General features: G+C 40.1%; 1 protein-coding gene across 1 annotated transcript in view; it reads left to right on the forward strand.

The window, feature by feature from the left end:
- Nucleotides 1–16,207, forward strand: part of WDHD1 (WD repeat and HMG-box DNA binding protein 1) — a 30,339-nt gene extending 14,132 nt beyond the window's left edge. The window contains exons 9-25 of the mRNA XM_075712767.1: nt 695–830; nt 994–1,186; nt 1,365–1,555; nt 2,165–2,349; nt 3,517–3,758; nt 4,235–4,372; nt 5,048–5,204; nt 7,113–7,227; nt 8,686–8,817; nt 9,187–9,404; nt 11,127–11,257; nt 12,228–12,284; nt 13,167–13,210; nt 13,369–13,527; nt 13,945–14,078; nt 15,284–15,419; nt 16,007–16,207. Of these exons, the coding sequence (XP_075568882.1) occupies nt 695–830; nt 994–1,186; nt 1,365–1,555; nt 2,165–2,349; nt 3,517–3,758; nt 4,235–4,372; nt 5,048–5,204; nt 7,113–7,227; nt 8,686–8,817; nt 9,187–9,404; nt 11,127–11,257; nt 12,228–12,284; nt 13,167–13,210; nt 13,369–13,527; nt 13,945–14,078; nt 15,284–15,419; nt 16,007–16,207 (2,569 nt within the window). The remainder of the gene's footprint in view (nt 1–694; nt 831–993; nt 1,187–1,364; nt 1,556–2,164; nt 2,350–3,516; nt 3,759–4,234; nt 4,373–5,047; nt 5,205–7,112; nt 7,228–8,685; nt 8,818–9,186; nt 9,405–11,126; nt 11,258–12,227; nt 12,285–13,166; nt 13,211–13,368; nt 13,528–13,944; nt 14,079–15,283; nt 15,420–16,006) is intronic.
- Nucleotides 16,208–23,011: the final 6,804 nt, after the last annotated feature.

Consider the following 23,011-nt stretch of genomic DNA (forward strand, 5'->3'; position numbering starts at 1 on the left):
GTAAGATGTATTTTCTAAAGGGAGAGGGAAATACAGATATGTCAGCCATCCTCACCTGTAGGCAAAAAAGGACAAACTGACAAATTGCACTTCATCTTGGTTAGTTAAAGCAACTCTCTCTTGGAAAAAAAAGAAAAAGAAAAGGAAAAAAAAAAAGGTTTGATTAAGTGAGGTAGAGAAGAAGAGAAGGGATGATTTATCTGTCTGAATATTTTGGGTAAGAAACATGATTGTTACTGTAATGGCTATGTTAAGAATTAAAGACAGATTATGTAAATAATTAATGGGAGGATTTTTTGTGTGAATAAAGGGTGGAAAAGATAGAGGATTAACTCATCAGTTTGGTACAAGAGAAACAACCGAATGTTCTTTTTATAACTGGATGGCTCTGGAATATATGACTGCTGGGGTGTTACTTTGTCTTTTCTCCATGTACTGGGAAGCTGTTGTTTTAATAATGTGATTCTGTTTGATTTTTAAAGCTTAAATGATTTTCTCCATAGAAAAGGAAGACCTGCTGTATTTTTTTTTTTTATAGTAGCTGTTTATTCTAAAGGTGACCTATTAATTGTTTTATTATGTGTAACATCACTTTCTAATACTAGCAAATATTACCACTTTTTACAGTAACTCTTGTGGATGTTTCTGCCCCGAGAAGCTTAATAAACATCCATTATTTTTATATTCTTTTTAGGATGAAACATGAGAAAAATTTCTCAATTTGTGGACTGGCATGGCACCCCAAATATAAGCAAATTGCTTATACAGATACTGAAGGAAATCTGGGCTTGTTGGAAAACATCGGTGATGGAAAGAAACCAAGTGACAAGGTGATCAGTACCAATTCTTTCTTAAATTAACAAGATTATTTAGCTTACCAGATTATATTGAACATTCTGTATTGTGTGTTGAAAGTTCCCTCTTGCGTGTTAATTCATTCTTTGAATTCCATTTCCAAAAGAAGTTTTATGATAATTATTAACATGGTTTTAGGTTGCCAGTACAGTGACAAAAGACTACAATGATCTCTTTGATGGAGATGACGACTATTTAAGTGGAGATATGATTGAACCACAGTCTTCCCCAAAGGCTGGAGCTAATGACGATGATGGTGATGATGATGACCTTATGCCAACTTCAGGGCATCCGAGACGGGCAATAATTGATGATGATGATAACTCACTAGGTACAGAATGAACTAATTTTCCAGAGCTCTTTAGTGCTGTTATTGGGACGATCTCTTAGCATCCTCTGCTCAGATATATTCTGCCCTATTTTTCCAGAAAAATCTTGACTGTTTTAAAATTTCTTACCTATATTCTGTCATAATAATATGCGTAAGAAGTAATTTTTTTAACTTCTAGACATCGGGATGATAAAAGCTAATTCCAATCTTCTTGAAAAGGAAGATGACGATGATGATCAGACTGGTGGCTTTCCAGCTTTGCCACCATCATCTACACAGCAGCCTTTCTATGACGGGCCAATGCCAACCCCCAGGCAAAAGCCGTTCCAGTCTGGCTCCACTCCTGCACATCTCATGCATCGTTTCATGGTAAATCTCCCAGCTGTGTGGTTATGTAGATCTAGTCGCTTTGTTAACATTGTCCAGTTCTTGCTGTGTCTTAATCTAATTTTTTCCAAGATTTTTGATTCACAGTGTGAAGCTAAATGGTGGAAAGAAGCTTTGTGTTAATGCAAAGACTGCATAATGTTGTGGTTTATCTTTTGATTGCTTTTGATGTAGAAATAAATACTTGGCTTTAAGACAAAAGCAAGCTACACAGTTTGTACCTGTGCTACTGAATTGTAGGAAATCTTTTTTTGAAATTCCTCTTTATCCAGAACTTGTGGATTTTTTTGTGTGTGTGTTAAGATTTGTACGTGAATCATCCACTGTTTCTTTCTAACTGCAAGTTCTTCACACTTAATTTTGTAAGGAGAAAGATGGCTAAGCAATGAGGATGAAAATAGTTTTCTGCCTAATTCAGCCTTTTTAGCAACTACAAGTCCTTACTACACAAGTCTTCAGTCTTCCTCCAGCCTCCCACCTACTGTTGTTTCAGATGAGAAAGTTATAGCAGGCTGTATGCTTGTGCAGTATGCTTGATTTGTTGGTTTTGGTTTTCTTTTTCTTTTTTTGGGGGGGTGTTCTTTTTAATAGGTATGGAATTCTGTTGGTATCATTCGCTGTTACAATGATGAGCAAGACAATGCTATAGATATAGAATTTCATGATACCTCCATACATCATGCAACACACCTGCCAAACTCTCTGAATCACACGATGGCTGACCTCTCTACTGAAGCTATTTTACTAGCCTGTGAGAGTACAGAGGAACTTGCAAGGTAAGTCATGGCCTTGCTCTGCAAAACCCGTAGTATGGAACCACACTTAGCTTGTTTCAAATATTTCGGCTTTTAATTTCAGCTTCTATCACTTTTTGAGATTTTTGGCTTTTGATCATGCTTTTTATTTATGGGACTACTTTTGAGGAGGATTTCACACCCACTCACTTGAAGACTTCAAGAATATTGAAAGATATATTCTGTTTCCTGAGGATTTTTTTTTAATCCCTTTTTCAAATATATATATATATAGATATATATAGCGGAAACTTCATGCATTGCTAGCTCAAAGGAAATTGTAAACATGAACAATAGTTTATCAGTCTGCTCAGATCAAAGATAAATCATCAGGGCTATGCTATTTCTTTTCACACTGTTGCTAAGGAGACATGTTTGGAGATACCCAAAGAGTTATAAGTGTGAAGAACACAAGTTTGTGAAAACCATAGAAAGATTTAAGCAGCTGGGCCAGCTAGACTCTGTTCTTGCATTTAAGAACAATAGCAACAATATTTTATTGCCATTTTTTGTGGAAATACCTTGAAGAAAGAATTTTCTTCTTATTTTTCACACATACAACATTGTAGATAAGTTGAAAAGCACCCTTTACCTTTAAAAGTATTATCTATATATATTGGTTGTCTGACTCTGAAACTTTGGATTTTTTTTCTCAGTGGAAGTGTGTAGTCTGTCAAAAGCTGCCATGTCTGTGAATTGGTCACGGGCATTTTTCAATTATTAAGATGGCAGAACTGAAGTTCCTAATTTTTTCTTTTTTCCCTTTGAAAGATAGCATAATATGACAGACTTGTAATGAGGGCTGATATTCAGGGGTACCGAGCACCTTTAGTTCTTATTAATGTTATTTAAGCAGGACACTTACCTGTTTCCATCTAAAAAAAAATCTCGCCTCAGACCTGTAAACTGTCTCAGCTTCGGGCTTTAGAGGCTCTAAATCTACAGTGCTGGAGGTCGAGCTGGCTCTCCAGTTCCTGAGTAATAAGAGTAACACCTTTGCGAATGACCTCTTGTAATTTGTAGTTCCTTTCTATGACCATCACAGATTCCAGGTCTCTGATAAAAAACCTAATATATTGGTGTATTTTCAGATGTTGTCTTTTTCTTCATGTTGAGATATTTGACTGTTTTTCTTTGTCTCTGCTTTAGCAAGCTCCACTGCATTCATTTTAGCTCATGGGATGCAAACAAGGAGTGGACAGTAGATATGCCAAAGGACGAAGACATTGAGGCCATCTGTCTAGGGCAAGGCTGGGCTGCCTGTGCCACTAGTGCCTTGCTAGTTCGTGTGTTTACAGTTGGAGGAGTTCAGAAAGAGATCTTCAGTCTCCCAGGTCCAGTGGTGTCTATGGCAGGACATGGAGAGCAGTTGATGATTATTTATCACAGAGGTAGTTTTCTCCCTTCTGTCTTTTTTTGAACTGGGGTTATGTTTTCAATCCTCATCTGTTGCTGGCTTCAAACACTGGTTAATTTGTACGTAATCACGAGAAGTATTTTATTCTTCTCTTCTTGATGATGCTTTTACTGTCACAACCCACGGATCTTTGACATCTGACAGCAAAGCCTACATTTTATATTGGGATGCCTAGAGTAACCTGGGGGGAAGGGGGGAATTTTATAACAGTGATATTAATAGATTAAACTTGGGTTTTAGATATGCCAGAATGAATTACTATAGGAAATTAAGGAAGCAGTTGTTATGCACGCTTTGTATGTCCAAAATGACAAATAGTTGCTTGTCTGACAGTGGTATTCATGGATAACCCTGCATTAGAATTAATTTTTGATTCAAAACTTAAATTTAGCCAAAAGACAAGACAATTCTTGTATTTTCTAACATAGTCATTGAACAACTTCTTCCTAGGTACTGGGTTTGATGGCGATCAGTGCCTCGGAGTACAGCTGATGGAGCTAGGAAAAAACAAAAAACAAGTTTTGCATGGAGACCCTCTTTCTCTTACAAAGAAATCCTATTTGATATGGGTTGGATTCTCTGCAGAAGGTATGAAATACCTGTATGAGTGATGTTGAGAAATCTCGATGCTGTTTGGGGGAATTTTGGAGGAGAGTTTGGCTAATTAATGCCCTTTTAGTAATGGTGATCTTGGGACTTCTGTTTTCAGTCCTCTCAGTGCTAAACAAAATCCTATTTTTCTATTCTTTCAGTATATTTATCAGAAATCTTTAATATGTTTCCCCTGTGAATAGAATACACTTGAATGTTATCAGAACTTGTTTTCCCAATTGATTGCCCTGCTCAGCAAAAAGAAATAAACAGTGTTAATACACCGTAATCGGCATGTTCAACTATCTCGGCAAAAGCCTCCCCAAAAAAGTTGGTAGCTTGGGAGGAGTTTTTATGCTAACCAGAAAAAGTAATTGTAAAATAGCTAATTTTCTTTGGGAATCTACCCAAGTAGCAGGAATTTGATTTCTTCATAAAATGTTTTAAATCTGAACGTGAGTCAGTTATCTAGCAGTAGTGTTGACTGTCAGAAGGTGGCGCATCTTTCTAAGGGAATGAATTTTTCTCAGCTAGGCTGTACCGTTTGGGTGAGAGGATGTGGTATTTCAGATACGTAAACCATCGTTTCCCCAGCAGCATCCAGCAGTTCAAACTTACTCGTGTTGTAATTAGCTGCCTGTCAGAATAATTGTTTTCATTTGTTACAAACAGGTACCCCTTGTTACGTGGATTCTGAGGGAATTGTGCGGATGTTGAACCGGGGACTTGGAAATACTTGGATTCCCGTGTGTAACACGAGAGAGCATTGCAAAGGAAAATCTGATCATTACTGGGTAGTTGGCATCCATGAAAATCCCCAGCAGCTCAGGTCAGCTATTTCACAAGGAAGTGCTTTGTTTGTCTTGGGTTTAAATTACAGAGCGTTTCTAACTAAGAGAAACTGGAAACAGCTTTTACTAAAACAGGTGGCTAGTAAATATGCACAGTAAATGATCTAGTTCATGAATGTAATTCTGCATGGATGTTTCGTTACCAAATTGGTTTTGAATAAACTCATTAGAGTTTTATAATTTGTAACTGACTAATTGTGGCTTTTTGCCTTGGCTAACAGGCATGTGCCTGTATGAAATCACACATCTCTGATGCAGACACATTCATAAGACTGCATTTTGCTAGAGAAACCTACTAAAAGTTATGGTTGCTGTTAGGAATCTGCTTCTGCTGTTGATGGGTTTTAGGGGTTTTGTTTTGGGGGTTTTTTTTGTTGTTGTTGGTTGATTGGGGGGAGGGGGGGCTTTGGGTTTTTTTTTTTTGCTATAGCTATGTTTTCCCCTCTTGTCCCTTTGAGAAGAGTCCAATCCTGTAACTGGTCTACATCAGTAGGCATAGATAAATCAGAACTGTCTGTTATTATATTAATAGGTAAACTGTAGCCATGAAGAACAATTTTTGTATGTAAAATTGCTCAAATATTTAGCTGACAGTTATCTATTACTTCATAAAATGTGATACTGGTGATGTCTAAATAACTCTTGTTTCTCTTTATTGTAACATGCATCCTGGACATTTAGGTGCTAAGCTTTGTTTGTAGTTCTCTTTATTCAGCCATCTGTGTCCTTTCCCTACTGGGGCAGAATCTATCAGCTCACGTATTTTAGTGAAATTTAGGCTCTTTTACTTTGCTAGTCAGGCACAATTGTAGAGGTTGGTGAGAAACTGCATTTTATTTAAACATATGTGACATTCTGTGTAATCCTCTGTTTTTTTGTAATAAGGGAAATAATTTGATATCACTGGTAAATGTCAATTCACTGTGTGTTTCTTCCTCCAAATTATTAAGTAATGTTGGCCTCCAGAAAATCCATCAAAAATGTGCGGGACACATCACATTGATCGGGGTGGTCAATTGATGGTCTGTCATCACGAGTTTTTTTCCTTCTATTCCAAGAAAGAGTGTGTTACTCTCCGAGTTGCAAAGAACATTTTATTCAAAGCCACTAGCGTATTAAAGATAAGAAGGGGGGAGGGTTGTAGAAGCACCATATGCTTTAATTAACACAGATAGCCGGAACACTAATGCTTCCTGTTCTCTTTTTTCCTAGTGTTTGAACCAGTAGCTTATAAAACCAGATATTTTTGTCAATGTTCCATTGGTGCTGCTGGAAATACAGCTCTTCCCCAATCAATGTTTTACTTAAGTGATTGTTACTGAAAAGTACTAGTTGGAATATAAGGAAACAATAAGCCTACGCTTTTAGTATATGCTTATCTATTTCACCCCTCTCTTTTTTCTTTTCTTTTCTTTTTTTTTCTTCCTTCCCTGTGTGTATCTGAACACAGCACTCTTCTCATGAAGCCTGAAACTCCTCATCAAAATAAATGGTAGACATGCCTGCTCTTTTTCCAGTAGCCTTCAGTTGTTCAGTAGTTTCTGATTTTAATAAATTGCAGTTACATTTTGTAACAGCTGTTAAATCATGTATTGTGGGAGATGGAGACCTGTGTCTGTTATGTGCCAAATTTGGAGTTTCTGGTGTGAACAAGAGCAGCATGTGCTTTGCTGGTTTTAAAATCTTCTATTGGTTGCAATGTAAAAATAACCCTTTATAAGGCAGCCTTACATATTGCTATATTTAAGTCAGTAATTTAATTACTACTTTTTAAAGAACAAATCCTTTTAAAGTATCTTGCTTCTTAGGAGACGTGATTTAGATGTAGAACAACTGGTGACTGTAGGTGATGAGGATTGTATGTGGTTTTTGTTTCCCTTGCACAGGTGTATTCCTTGTAAAGGAGCCCGATTCCCTCCTACGCTACCACGGCCTGCTGTAGCAATATTATCTTTTAAACTTCCTTACTGTCAAGTTACAACAGAAAAGGGACAGATGGAGGTATGGAATGGTGTTGAGTCCACAGCTGATAGTCTCAGATGTCCCTATCGTAGGGATTATACAAGAATTCCTATTAATCATCTCTGCTATGAAAGAGGGTAGTACAAACTCTGAGTAAGACGTAGCTAAGGGGGTTATTTGGGTTCAGTGTTTTGTATAGGTTTTCTGGTTTGGTTTGGTTCACAACTGTTTCTAGAAGGATACAAATAAAGCTGTTGGAGCTGATGCAGGGTTATATTTACACATAATCTATTTCTGACCAATGAGGTCTTTCTATCCGTCTCTTTTTTTTTTTTTTTTATTTTCTAGTGGGTAGTGATTAGTGTTCTAGGAAGCACCACATTTTTGGGATCCAAATCAAGACCCTCTTGAAAGGTGCCTGGTTTTTTTTAATATTTTAGGCATAACAAAATTTCTGGAAGATGTTTTTTTTGAAAGATGTGCTAAGTGCTCCAATTCATATAATCACTCTGAAAACACAGGCCTTCAGGCTTGGCTCCTTTTCTTCAGGTGGAGGCTGGCTGAAGCAAGATGTACCTGCGGAGAACTTCTAGAAGAATATCTGTATTTATTCTTCAATTTTTTTATAGGTTTAAATATTTCGCTCTCCTGGGTTTCAGCTGTAGTGCACAAAATAGAAATGACCATAAAATTCTAACCTCAACCTTAGAGCAGTTCAATGCTATTTGAAGTTTATTCTCTTTGATAGAAGTGTAGATAAAAAAGTTTGGATAATAAACACTTTGTCATTTTTAATGAATTCTCCTTCATTTGGTTCAACCCTTTTTGTTCTTTATTTGATGGGGTATGTCTTCCACACACACCCCCAAAATAATAGAAGGGAAATGCCAGGAACTGTTAACTTAGCTTGAGGGAGTATGTACTTCTGTGTAGATAAAGAAGCAGATTATTCCAATACATCTGGTGAAAACATGCTGGTTTTGAATAAATTTATAATTATTTTCTAACAGAGCTAGCCTGGTCTAATAGCCGTACTAGTATTTCCCTGAACAACAAGAGTTATATTTTCTCTTTACCTGTCTCACAGATGATGATTACTCCTACAGTTAGGGAGTTATTCTGGAATACTGTCAATTTGCTGTGCGACAGAAGTTATAAGATAAAATAATCAACTTGTTCTAGAATTGTCTGTCCTGGTAGCATACTGGTGAACATGTAGGTCTTGTCCTGCTGAAAGTCTGTAATATAAATGGAATTTAACATATATGGTGACTGTTTGGATCAGTTTGTATACAGATGGTTGTTAGTATGGTCTGTTTTTTTCCCTCTGTAGGCATTGGCTTTTAAGGAGAATTGTCTACCCCTCGCCCTCATTATAAGATGAAAGGAACGTTTAAGAACAAATTGATAAAATGATTTGTAAATTGTCAGGCATTGAGTCGTGGGCTTTTTTCCCCCCCCTCTGACCTCCAGCATCCATCTTTCTCCCTTTTTCAGGAGCAATACTGGCGTTCCGTTGTATTTCACAACCACCTGGATTACTTATCAAAAAATGGCTACGAACTTGATGAAAATACTAAAAATCAGTCAGTGAAAGAACAGCAAGAACTTTTAATGAAACTGTTTGCCGTAAGTACAAATAAGTAAAAAATAGAAAGCATCCCTGAGACTATTTTGAGTCAGTGGCATTTGATGTAAATTTTGATGTGATTTCTCTTATTAGAAGTCTGGCTAGTGACTGGCGATCTAGCTAGTTCGCAGTCTATGATAAGAGGTGGACTGCACTTAATATTGTTATTGCTTATCAGTATGAAGGGTAGGAGGAAGGAAAAAAAAAAAAAAAGAAGAAAAAGAGCTTTTTCTTTGCTGTGCAGCTCATGATTGTTGGTGGTTTATCTGTATTCATTCACTCCACCAAGACCAGAATATTCTGGTCCTAGAGTTTTAGGAGAGCTGTGTATCTGTGAAGTGTGTAACTCAAGGCTTCTCTTCTTTCAGCTTTCTTGTAAACTGGAGCGTGAATTTCGTTGTATGGAACTTGCTGACCTCATGACACAAAACGTTGTGAATTTAGCTATCAAGTATGCTTCTCGCTCTCGAAGACTAAATTTAGCTCAGCGACTTAGTGAAATGGCGGTAGAGAAAGCAAGTGAGTTGGCAACAGCACTGGAAGATGAAGAGGAGGAAGAGGATTTCCGAAAGCATTTGAGTGCTGGGTAACACAAATTTCTGCGGTTAAAAACCTGGGAACATTTTTACTGATCTATTAACGTTTTGGTCCAGTTGATGCACTTTTCTGGACCATAGTTTGCCATGTATTTGTTACGAAGTAACAGTTTGTGTTGCTCTACTTATAAATTGTACATATAAAATGGTACATTCTTGTTGATATCTTGTGAGGACTCATTAGTACCAGGATACTAACACTAAGGGAATTATTTCTGCTCCTTGCTTACTGTATGTCTGTGTACAACAGCTTCAGAGGCAAAGCAGACTCAATACCAAGTTGCTCTGATCAGAATTTTTTCTTTTCTACCCCCTTTCCCTAGCTTGTGCTGGTTTGGTTATTTGACTGCAAGCTTTTTCCTCTTTGTTTCAGTCTCTATCTCACTGCATTCCACACCCAGCTTAAAATCCTTCTGTCTTTCTCCAGCCTTCCCCTCTTTCAGTATCCCATCTCAGTGTATCCTATTTACTCTTATTCCCTCCTAGTTAATCCCAGCTCTTCAAACCTATGGAAATACTATGGGTTTGCTATGAATTTTTTTCCCCCTCTATCTGTGCTATCTACCTTTCCTCTCCTACCTGCATCAGTTTGGTAAAGCATGATGAGGCAAAAGATGTGTGGGGTTTTTTTTTTTAAAATATAGACCATACAGAAGAGCTGTGTTCTTGCTTGGCCTCTGGATGGTACAGCTATAAGGCAAATAATTGCTAACCACCAGTCTGATAGTGCAGAAAAAATGTCACAACGTTTTGTCAGAAGCAATGTCTTCCTGTAGCCATTTCACGTATGAAGTTTGGAACTTACTTATCAAGAGGGAGAGATAAGTCCCTGAATTTATCTGTAGCCTTTCCCTTATTCTTCTGTGTGAAACTGCACATATAAAACTCCTTTCTAAATGCTCTACCTTGTTCTTCTGGATCATGAATAGAAGCTATAATCCCAAGTCTGTGACTTCAGCCACTCTGAAGGTTAAAATTCATCACAAACACTATATTGTTCTTAGTGTCAGATTAATTGCTGACATTCTGGTTGAAATAAATGAACCTTTAGTTTATGTATACCCAGATTTTAGTAATCAGCAAAGATTAGGAGGGAAATGCAAGAAATGTGCATACTACTATACTGGCAATTTAGAGAATAATCAGATTAAACATTAAAACTTGATTCCTAAGCCTCAGACTGAAAATAGGCATCCACCTGTGTATTTATTCATGTATGCAGAAAAGTAATCTAGTATTATTTATGATATTGGAGGCAATCGTGCTTAAATGGAGATTACAGAAGATGCTTTACGTTTGCATTTATTTGTGGCAAAGTGTGCTGGTAACAATAGCAATGCACTCTGAAGGCGGTAAGAGGTTGCAGTTGGTGTTCGGGTGCTTGCTCTTGTGTGCGGAGCTGTTTGAAGGCCAGTGCATCTACTTTTAGCTGAGTGTGAATTTTGGGCAGTTTCGTAGCCATTTGTGGTCTTTCTTAAAACTACATGAGTACCACTTCAGGCAACTGCACTTGGTGTTTCAGGGTGAACTGAAGTGGTTAATGAATCTTCATTTTATTTTTAGTAATCACCACAGTTTAATCAGAGGTATAATGCAAATGAAAAGCTAAACGTTATTGTTCTTGTTTCCTAAATTAGATAAGTAAGTTAGCCTTCCTTTGTTCCAGTTTTTGTGGTGAGCACTTCCTTTCTGCTGAATTCCTTCCATTTAAGTTACAGCAACTCTGCCACGGAGTGGAGTCGGCTGTCAGTCAGAAATGTTCAGCAGGACCAAGAAATGGAAGATGCTGAGGAAACGGATGCCTATGAGGAAGTAGAAGCAACACCAGAAGTGCATGAAAAGAGTAAGAAAAATATATTCTCTGAATAGGCTGGAAGTTATCTAGATGTGTCTTTCACAGTCTTAGTAAGGAATTCTGGAAAATTCCCAGATAATTTGTAGTTTGGATAACTCAGCGGTCTATAGGACTGTGCAAACAAAGGGGTTTTTGTCTATTGTTTTGTTTTGTTTTTTGACATAAAATTTATGAAAGACAGGCACACACCACCTGTCAAGGGGCACCACAGGTGAGGTACGGGAGGTTTGATTTAGAAACCATTTGTGTGAATAGAAAATAATCCCATTTGTTTCACTGAGTTTTGAAACTCTGCAACTGTAGCAGGGACTAGGTTTTCCGCTACCCAGTTAGAACAGGTCTGGTAGTTTCTGATCTGTCTTATTTGGGTGTTGACATGTGAAAAACTACGCAGCAGGAATAACGGGGTGACATGCAGTAACTCCTGCCTCTGAGCTTCCCGTTACCTGGAATTCCCTGTGGCAGATGAGTGGTAGTGCCTACCTGAGCGAGCGGATGCGTATTCCAGCCTGTGCTTGCACTCACCGCAGAGTTACAAGCGTAATGTGCATCACCTGCTCTGTAGCAGCTTGCTCGTGCATTGTACTTAGTAACCGAGGGACCTTCGGGGAGTTTTTCCTGTTGTCTGATACTATTGCTAATGGACTGGGTCACCCTGTGAAATGGTTACTTTGGTTTCAGCTCAGATCTTGCAGGAGCTGGATTGATAGACAAGTAGTTGCTGGGTACACTTTAAGGAATAAGTTTAAGGTAGGGAATAAGTGTACAGCTCTTTAAGTTAAATCTAGGTAAAGGTAACAGATGGTTTTGTAAAAGCGTATGTACAATTTGAGAATCAAGCTTTAAAATGTAGATTGCTTTACTCTAACTTGCTGTCCGTATGGGGTTTTGTTTTTTAACAAGTTATGCTATTACATTTTATCGCACTTAAATACGTACCTCTTTCTTTGTTCTGAAGGGCCAAATCCTTTCTCCAAAGTTGTCACTTCAGCAGAGGTGACTACTCCGAAGTCTGGTGAGTAAATCTCCGTTTATTCCAGGCTGAGAACTTTGTCATGCTTCACAACACCTGCTCCTGTTTTTATCCTCCGTTCTCCCATTACTACTAAAATTTAGTGCATCACAGTGTTGCCAGGTGGTAACTTGCACTGATTATTGTTCTCACGTTTTTAAGAGGGTCCCTATTCCTGTCGATGTCTTCATTACCTAATGATGTTCCATAACGCTACGCTGATTGCCTCAGCTGTGCCAAATGCTGAATCAGTTGTCTGCCTGGCTATGTCACGAAGGCATCCTTTGGGACAGGGGAAAAATGCGAAGTGATCAATTGATTTGTTTTACTAATCACAGGCACATTTATTGGTTGCACTTACAGGGCAGAGTTAATAACCCTGCCTTAGGACTGTGAGTCTGAGCAGGCAGGGGCAGAATGCAACCCCTTGCTGCTTCTTGCTTCTTCCCTCCTGCCAACCCTCTAGCAAGAATAATAGGACTGGAAACGGATTTGGGAGTGGAGGAAGTACTGGATCTTCCTGTGGATTTGTATTTTAAGCTGTTGGTCCTGCGTGGCATTTCTGGTGACTAATAATAGCTGAGTACGTACAGTATAACCTTCATGGTTACATTAAAGTGTCTTTCTCTTTATCTGACCACTTTTAAGCCTAGTGGGAACTTTTGGTGTGGAATAGTTGATGCCTTTGATTTAGTTCTCTTCTTCAATTTTCAATGAACATAGGCTGAAACATGCAAAAGGAGAGTTAGCCTTGTTCTTTGGAAATGAGGCTAATGTTGTTTCATCTACTCATCTAAAATGTGCATGTTGCTTCCTAGATGTCTATGTATGTGTGTGTACACACCCGCACATATTTTACATTCTTCTTTATTTCCTATTAAATAGTTGTAATTGCATCAAGCAGCCAAGGACGAGTGAATCCCTTTAAGGTAAGAATTTTGCAGCTGGTTTGATTGTAGCATTCTGAAAAGCACAATAGATTATTATATCTAAAGTTTACAATATAACTATGACAGATATCTTGAAGGGACAGAGGAGGGGAGCATGGCAGAAAATAAATAAAATGTCTATTTATTTGTTTTGCTAGGTGTCATCTAACAAAAAGGACCCAGTTGTCCACTCAGCAAATGTTCTAGATACTATGAGCAAATACTCAAAGAAAACCTCTTTGTCTAGCAGTCGAGCTGTAAACAAGCAGAACCCTCCAGTTATAAAGCCTCTGATTCCCAAACCCAAGTCCAAGCAGGTAATGTTTCTAGTCTTTTTACGTTGTTTCAGTGAGCAAAGAACAGTAAATTGAATTTTACCAGCTCTTATCAAGTATGAAACCCTGTTGATTGTGTAAAGCACCTTAGGTGGCAAGGTTCACTTAAGGATACTGCAGAAACTATAAAAGCACATAAAACAGCAAAAAAAATACTTCAGTTGTAGAAATTACATTCTGCACTGAATCTTGTGCTCGTATTTGAAATAGTGTTACCTAAACATCTGCTGTGCTGCAATGGGATGGATTAGATGCTATATTAATACAAGCGATTATTATGTCTTTAGGAAAGGCTTGGGTTTTGTTAGGCTATATGGTACGTGTTGTCTGAGAGTGAGATGTTCTTACCTTTGGGTTTTTTGTTTTGGTTTTTTTTTTTTTTACCCTCCATTTCTATAGGCTTTAGCAGCCTCCTTCTTCCAGGCTCGTACACCTAACTCTAGTGAAAAAACAGTGGAAGAAAGAGAAGAAAAAGCAGGAAATGAGTCCCATGAAGTCAAAGTCACTGCACAGGAGAACACTGAAAACAAAAGGTGAATGAACACTTGCATCTTAATGCCATATTCCAATTCCGGTAGAATAGCAAGTCCGAAACCTGTTTTCTTTCTGAAGACGTTAGACTGGCTGAAGTAGCATAACATCAAGATTAAAGTGTTAGTGCACAAGTTGTCACATTTGTGAACTTGCTTCAGAAATCTAGTAAACTGCTACTTACACTATGCATATTATCGAACAAACCTGCCTAAAAAAAAACATGGATTGGATTTCCAAATTGCCACATTACAATCACAGTGAGAGAACAGAGAAAAGCATTCTGTTCATTAAATCTTTCCCAGTGTGCCTGGCAGTGTTATTCAAAGTAGAAGTTTTGCATCGGCCTGAGACGAATACGTGTGTGAGTGAATAATAAATGAACAATGCAAAATGTAATTTTGGGGCTCTAAGCAACGATTTTTGCCTTGATACTACTTATGCATCTGATAATGACCTTTGAATGATAAATGAAACCATGCTGAAGTGCCAGTTCCAAGTATAGGAAATACTTAAAGTTTAAACATCTCTAGCAAATCTCAAAGGAGGCCTAAAAGCTAAGGGTTTTACGTGAAAGTGTAAAAGCTTTATTTTAGCATGTTTTTTAAAAAAGAAAACACACAAAAAACTTATAGCACCTAAGCAGCCTGTCTCTTCCTAGCTAAGACTCTAATCTGTCTTGTTCCTCTGGAGCAGATGCATGTTCTAACAATCCCAGTCCTCATGAAACTTGCATTATTATAATCATGTTTCATTTAGACTCCATTTAACTGAGGAAGATGAAGGTAATTATTATTCATTTGGACTAGCATTCTTTTCATTAACCTTTACAGATAATGTTATAAAACAAGTGGCAAGGAGAACTGTGAAAAGGATTAGCTGAAACATGCTAATATATGTGCTCTATTTTTAGGTTGATGGGACCCTGTCAGAAAGGAAAAGAACCATTATGCTTTGTCATTCTAAAACTAAAATGTTAATCTCCATATATATATCACAGTTTTAATAAAAATGCTTGACTTAGTCTTGCCTTGTCAGCATGTTCTTTAAGCATACTGCAATAGGAGAAAGCAAACTGCTGACTATATATAGTCTTTTCTTTCAAGAACAAAAAAGTCCACTTAGGTGGTGTTTAGAAATGTTGTTTTGGAGGACATGATTTTCCTATAACCTTCTTAAACAGACAATTTTTGTGTGCTTGTTTTAGACCAAAGACAGGTTTCCAGATGTGGCTAGAAGAGAACAGAGCAAACATTTTGACAGATAATCCTGATCTGAATGAAGCAGAAGTAATAAAAGAAGGCATGAGTCGATTTAGAATGCTGTCATCAGAAGAAAGAATGGTAAGAAAGCATTCTCTAATTCTGTTTTTTTGAGAATTTTTCCCCCCCATGGAATCCCTTGGTTATTTGCAGTTAGGAATGTTTTCTTCAAATTCCACTGTTCTCCATCTTCATGGACTTCAGTTTTGAATTGGGCTGTGATCTATGACATATACTTTATGAAAATATGAACTATCTGAATAATAAGTAACAGCAGAAAGCAGCTTTTCCCAAAGTGGGGCATGTGAGAGAAACGTAATCAATGAAGAGGTAACGAAAGAGAAGGGAAGGAGTTAAAAATGACATAGCTAGGCTTAATTCATTGGGGCTTAAATTTGTCTAAGGCCTTTTGGGTTTCGTATTTGTCCAGAAAGACGATTGAGAGCTTCAATTTAATATACAGGCTCAAGTGAAGTATGGTTTTGAAGGAGAATGGTTTTACAAAAAAGGAGAGCGAGGAAATTGTTCCTAACTTGATCCTTATTAGTTCTTAATAGGAATTCTTTCAGTGCTTCCTTATAATCAGAGAAGGAAAGTGTATAAAATAAAGCGATGAGTTTTGTGGCCTAATTTGTAGTTTTCTGTTTAATGATGTACTTTCTTTAAAGGCGTGGACTGAGAAAGCAAAAGGAGGAATGCTTAATGATTTAACAGAAGATAAAAAGCGGAAGCATCCCACAGCTGATGAAGATGAAGCGAAAAAGAATCAGGACCAAAAATCGGAGGACTCAAATTTACCCAAAAAACCAAAGCCTTTAGATCAATCTACAAATGTCAGATTGTCAGCTTTTGCATTCAAGCAAAGCTAAGTAACGTGGTACCTTCTCAGCGTCTGTTTTCTGAAAACGTTAGGTAGTTCTGTATTGAGAAATTTGCTGCTGTGCTCGAAGAGTACTTAGCAAAAAGAGTGCCTTGCTCCAAATAGTCTTTTAGAAAGTATTTTATTATCAGTTCTTGAGGGATATGTTGAATCCACTTTCCCGATCTTTTGCAAGTTAGTAGCATAAAGTTTGGTAGCAGAACTGATACTAATGGACCTGTTACCTAGAAGCACAGTTCCACACAGTGTTGTGTAGCTGTGTGCCTCGATACTTGTAATATTTCATGCTAAATCCAGATTAGTCATTCTGGGGAGGATAAACTATGTCCAAAAGCTGTCCTGTGGTTTTAGAGAGGCAAAGTAGTGGCTTCTATACCATTCCTTCTGCCTGCTGCGAACACTTGTAAGAGAAAGGCACTCAAAGAAGTGGGAGTGAGGGGAAGATAGCTTAAGATGGTGCTGATGTTCAGCCGCATTTTCAACATCTGTGGCTGTGACAGTGGCAGAGAGCAGCCTGGTATGGGCGGGGAGAGAAAACCAGGACAGAAGCTGAATTAGGGAGGTCAGGTGTGCAAAAATGAGCCATTCGAGACTGTGCAAATGTACTTTCCCAATCTGTGCCTCAGCAGGGTCCAGAAAGTGCTCAGAACTTGAAAATCTCTGTACTGTTTTATGTAATGTTGGTTTTTAAAATAAAATGAGAATGTTCCTTTATTTTAAGGTGGTGGTCATCTTTGCAGTTTTTATAATTAAAGTAAACAGATTTCTACCTACAAGTCATAAGGCAGTCATATTTACCTTCTCTGGAGAAAAGATTAATGTGTTAAACTAATAAATGTGTTTGAAGCAAACTCTTAAGTTTGAAACTTTTTTTTTTAAGGATAAGGTAAAATAATTTAGCATAACAACTGAGACTGAAGAGTTCTAATTTAGGGGTTTTTTTCCCCCTGGGTTTAGCACATCCTTCCATCGTTGGCTTTTTTTCAGTCTTTGTCTTCACATAATTACTGAAAAAAGGCAAATGACTATCCATTTATAACACCTTTTTTACACTGAAATCTGTAGATTGAAGATTTGGTGAGACTGTAAATGCCACTAAATCGTAGTGTCAGATGTGTTTTGCCAGACTTTTTTAGCAACTGTTGTAGGTCATTTTGGAGAAAACAGCTCCTGTTTTCACCCTATGTGGGAGGGAAAAAAAAAAAAAAAAACCAAAAAAAACCACCCACAAAAGCAAAAAAAACCCCAGGGGTCATGATGTCAGCCAGGGATGGTAAATACAAATAGAGAAAGACCTGAAGACCTGTCAATTTAAATGCTTTTTTTCATCCACAATTCTGTTGTTACACATATTATTTGTTTAATGCTGATAGTAGACAGCAAGTAATAATTAACATAAGTAATAATTTTCTGTATTGACATAATGCAGGAAGTTCAGGAGAGTAGTGGCATATTACACTGATTTCCCCCCCCCCCCCTACATTCTTTGGAAAGAAATGATTGTATCAGAGACTGGAATTTATTTTTGGGCAGTAAAGCGTATTTCCACATATGGGTGTATTGGAGAAAAAAGGAATTGCATTGGTAAGAAAAACATCCTGATAGAAAAATCATTATGAGCTTGGTGAACTGTGTAATGTTTTCTTTCTGCTAGACTAGGTTGTTCTGATGATGACTTGAGCATCTTGACCGTGGTGCTGTGAGATGGGCTGGGTGTGAATGGATGGCCTTGCTCTTCATCTGCGTGCATATAATCCATATTCAAGCTGAGCTGCCTGTCAGGTGCTGTTTCTGCAGGCCAAATACGAGAAGTTAAGTCACTCTCTGCGGTAAGCAAGCGAGCTTTTTGAGAGATTCCTCAGGGCTCCTGTGTAAAGGCTGCATAAAATTATTTGAGCAAGATCTGTGTCCGGTTTTGGGCCCCTCAGCACAAGAAGGACATTGGGGTGCTGGGGCGTGTCCAGAGAAGGGCAGCGGAGCTGGGGCAGGGTCTGGAGCACAGGGCTGGTGGGGAGCGGCTGAGGGAGCTGGGGGTGTTCAGCCTGGAGAAGAGGAGGCTGAGGGGAGACCTCATCGCTCTCTGCAGCTCCTGACGGGAGGGGGCAGGGAGGGGGGGTCGGGCTCTTCTCCCAAGTAGTTAGCGATAGGATGAGAGGAAATGGGCTCAAGCTGCGCCAGGGGAGGTTTAGATTGGATATTAGGAGAAATTTCTTAATGGAAAGGGTAGTCAAGCATTGGAACAGGCTGCCCAGAGAGGTGGTGGGGTCCCCATCCCTGGAAGTGTTCAAAAAACATGTAGACATGGCACTTTGGGACATGGTTTAGTGGGTATGATAGTGTTGGGTTGATGGTTGGACTAGATAATCTTAGAGGTCTTTTCCAACCTTAATGATTCTATTCTATTTTATACCTTGGGCTCGGGACATTGAAGCCAGTTGTGCTTCTGGCTGTTGGGACCGCGTCTCTCCGTGGTCCCGCCCTGCCGTGCAGGCTGTGCTTTGCTTCAAGCTACAGGCACAAATCCGGTACAGTTCCTGCTCCACAACAGAGGCGGGTAGGTATCCACTGCTGCCAACAGCTGGTCCCACAAAGCATCCAAAGTCCTTTTGACTCCTGCAGGAGGGAGGAAACATCCAAAGTAAACTTCCATGAGAGTTTTCTGAGAGCTGGACGTTTGCAATCATGTAGCTCTTCTGAACAAACATGCCAAAGGTCTGTTTAAAGGGAGGCTACTGGATTTAGTCGATGGTTTCATGAAAATCACTGGGGATGTTGCGCACCATCCTGCATGTCCCTGGTTCCTGTTTGCTTTTTCTCCTGGCTTAATTTTTGCTGTATAATGCATGTGGGTTTCATCAGACCTGGTGTCCGCAGCCCTGGGGTCACGGTCTGGATCTCACTGCTACCCCCCGGCTGGTTAGAGGCTGCAAAACTGTTTCCAATGTCAGATTTGAAATTTTGTGTTGGAGCTGCATGGCTGGTGATGGTGATTGCAGCGGTGATTTTTTAATTATGACAGTTGCTGCTGTCCACAGCAATAAACTAAACAGCCAACAGGGGCTATTGAGATCACGGAATCGAGTACCTGGCTGCTTTTATGCTGGGAGGATCATCTCCCACTAGGCTGCTGTTACATTTCTTTCATCAAAGGTGGATTTTGCTCTATTACACAGCTCCAGGCAGAGCTACAAATACACCCTCCATCACCTGGAGCCTTCCAGGGAGCTGCGCTGAGCCAGCTGGGAACGGGGCGGCGCGCTCATCCAGCAAAAATACCGGCAGGACAGCGCTAAGTATAACTTTCAGTTCGTGTGGAAATGAAATGCCAAACCAAAAATGAACAGAAAACATGGAATGGATTTTCAAGTGAAAACAGTTGAAGTATCAACTTTTTTTTTTTTTTTTAAAAAAGATGTTCCCCAAAGAATTTAATAGAATTTCACTGAATCCCTGTTTGTCCTGAATTTGCCTTCTTTCCAAGGAAAAACCAGGTATTTTAGAAAAGCCAACCTGGAAATTGTGTCAAGGAACCTGCCTGATGTAGGTTGTTCCTCTTGTGCTTGGAAAACCAGAGAGGGAGGATTGCACTGCTGAGATCGCTGACCTTTGGATCCGATTTGAGAGGCTCCAGCTATTGACCCGCTGCTGGGGCTCTGCTGTGACCGTGCTTTTCATGCTGCTGTGCCAAAAAGCTTTGCTGCATCTAAACCCAGGCCCAACTCCCCTACCTGAATATTGCCATTCCTCTTCAAATTCCGTGAACACAAAGTACCTTCTCTTCCTCGCTCGCCGCATCTGGGTCTGTTGTCCTCTTCTGTTCTGTTGTGTTATTCAGCCTTAAAAGAATCCCTTTCTCATACACTTTTATTTTTCTGAAGAAGAAAGTCATGTTAAAAAAGCAGTGTATGAAAACAGCAGGTGATGGAGTCTGCAAAAGAGAATATTGCTGAATATTTGCACATGTGGCGTTTTGTTCAGTTACCTCTTGCTGCTGTTGCTCCATATTTAACCCAGAGATGCTCCTCGCTGGAAGGATGTGGCTGCTAAAACCCAACAAAAATAGTCCCAAAATGATGGGCAGAGTCTGATAGCTTTTCATGGGGGTTATAATCCAAAGTAGCAAATACCCCTTTCCCTTGTTCTGCAGGTGACAGAGCATTTCAAGCCCTTTATCTTATAAAAACATCTATAAATTACCTGCTAGGTGTGCTGGAGTGTTTCTGTCGGACTTCAGAAGGAGTACCGGATCCGCAGGAAGCTCAGGATTTATTTGGAGAAAGAACATTTGTACTATAAATAAATAAAATATCTGCTCACCTCCTAAAGAATATTTTCTTTGGCTTTCCTAGCACATGCTCCATAATATAATTTTGCTTAGAAAACGCCACCACCGTGACATGGCCGAGCTGAGCTGATGAAACCAATGCAAAAAGCCTTGCTCGCCTTTGGAGCATTGTGTTGCTGGATCGGGCACGAGCTGAGTGTGGAGGATGATAACGGGTACGTTGGGGGAGGAAAGCACTCTTCCCACGACGTTTCGTTTGCTAAGGGAGCTGCTTGCTATTGCCTGTCCCTCGCTGCCGGGCTCAGCGTGGGCTGGCAGCCGACCGGCAGGCGATGCTGCAGCAGGGCTCCAACAACATCGCTGAAATCGTATTTGCGTACTCTTTTTTAATGGCCTGCAATGCCCAATGCTGACAAAAAAAAAAAAAAAAAAAAAATCTCTGCCCTTCGTGTGCCATGAATCTGCGTCAACTTGTGTTATTCTGGATTTGGAGAGTTTTCTTTCACTGCGCTTTAAATCCCAGCGGCGAGGGGGCCGAGTACGCGTGGCACGTGGCGCAGAGCAGTAGCTGTTCTCAAGTAAATGGTGTAAAGCTGGTTGCTGCCTTTCATACCGCAGTTTGAACTGCCTTTGTTGTGTTTTCAGAGTAGGCAGTGGTTCAAATTAGAAAGTCTCTCTCTTTGCAGCACAATATCTGACACATTTCTCTCAAGCGTTTGGTACTGGAGGACGACAGCAAATATTTTGTGGCAATGCAATTCCAGTTAAGATACTCGTCTCCATTAGGGAAGAAAAATGTCTCCTCTTGGCTTCTGGGCATGTGGCAAACCGGATCCATCCTTGGCTTAGCTCCGCTGGTGTTGGTTAGGGAGCCGTCGGTTCTCCAGGGCTTCTGCTGTATGTCCCTCACTGCGGATTTGCATCCACCTAAGGTTAAGATCCCATGGCTTGTTTGGCATTGCGCTCCCTAATTAGAAAATTAATAACGGTTATAACTTCTCCTTCTCCCCTTGTTGCTGCGGGAGTGAGCAATGCCATCAGACTCAAACGAAGGTTTGCTTTACAAACCCTGTGTAAGTCACCTTCTTGGATGTAGCACTCTGTCCCTGGCCTCTGTGGTTGTCACCAGCCTCCGACGTTGTGCACAGCCGGAGCAGCTTGGTTACTCCAGCTGGGAGAGTTTCTTACCTTGTAGGCAGTAAAAGAAAGTTGATACCAATGAAGAATGGTTTTGAGGTGGGAAAGTCAAGAAAACTCAACCAGCTTGGGTGCTTGGGGTGGAGATGGGCAAAGGAGACCCTGTGTTTGGACAAAACACCTTTTGGCTATGAAACGCACCTCAACTCCTTTCCAAAGAACTGTGTTGGTCATGGAGTGACTCGGCTTGGTGGTCCTGGATGGCTAGTCCAAGGAGAAGACAACAGCGGTGAGAATTGCCTATGAGAAGGTCGGGTGTCTCATGCAGTAGAGTTTTTTGATGGGGAACAGCAGACCCGGCTTCTGTCTCCTCCCGGCTGATGTGCTGCTGCATAAATGCAATAGTAATTCATTTACTTAAAGGCAGGCAAAACACGAATACCTACCCGGGCTGCAAAAAGAGCCACTTGATGCTAGACTCAATTGGATGCGAATGGCAGAGGAAATTTGCAGGAATAGTTTCAGGCCGCGTGTTGCCAGGGAACAGTCCGGTCTACAAATCGCGTTATCGATCTCGGGGTAGTACCGGTGAGAAGCAACCGAGGGGAGAGATGCGGGGACATACAGCTGCTATTCCCGTCTGCCCGGCGCGTGAATCCAAAGCCGCCCTTGGAATGGGCTGGAGGGACCGAGAGATTGCCCTGGCTGATGGCAGATAGCTCCCGTCGGAAACGGGGTACAGGTCCGCAGGAGCCTGGAGACTTGTGTTATACGGCTGGTTTCACCTTCTTGAAAGCATAAACATGAATTTAGCTCCGGCGGCCTGCCTGGGCCAACCCTCTGAAGTTTTCCAGATTTCGGGGAGCAAAGGCTGGAGGAGTCCATCGGCGTGGGATCCTGTGTCCTTGCTCCGTGAAGGCATGAAGGGAAAGCCGGGACAGGGCAAAACTGCCTTTTTAATTTCCAGTTTCAGCTCTAAAATGTGAGACCTCACCAGGGAAGTTAAAATGCAGATTGCATCTGAAGAAGACCCCTCAGACCTTGTGGCTCCTCTGTCCTTACAGAGCAACAAATCCCCCTGTAAGGGATCAGTATTTTAGGAGCCTGTAATCAATTTTGCTTGTTATTCTGGGTAATAGAATTAAATCGCTCGTGATTCACTCTTTAAACTGACGCACTGTGATTCCAGGGGCTGATAAATCCCAAGCTGTATTTCCAGGGCACGGGAAGGATGTCAGTAGGCTGCGACATTGCCATCCATCGCCGCCGTGGGCACGGCTATTATTTAAGGATCGCGTTCGGGTCACGTTCTGGCTTGATGTTAATAGTGGGATCGATGTGCATTGCTCTTTTCCTGCTTGAGCTGTTAAT

Source organism: Pelecanus crispus, chromosome 6 (assembly GCF_030463565.1).
Source record: "Pelecanus crispus isolate bPelCri1 chromosome 6, bPelCri1.pri, whole genome shotgun sequence".
In the NCBI taxonomy this organism is placed as follows: domain Eukaryota; kingdom Metazoa; phylum Chordata; class Aves; order Pelecaniformes; family Pelecanidae; genus Pelecanus; species Pelecanus crispus.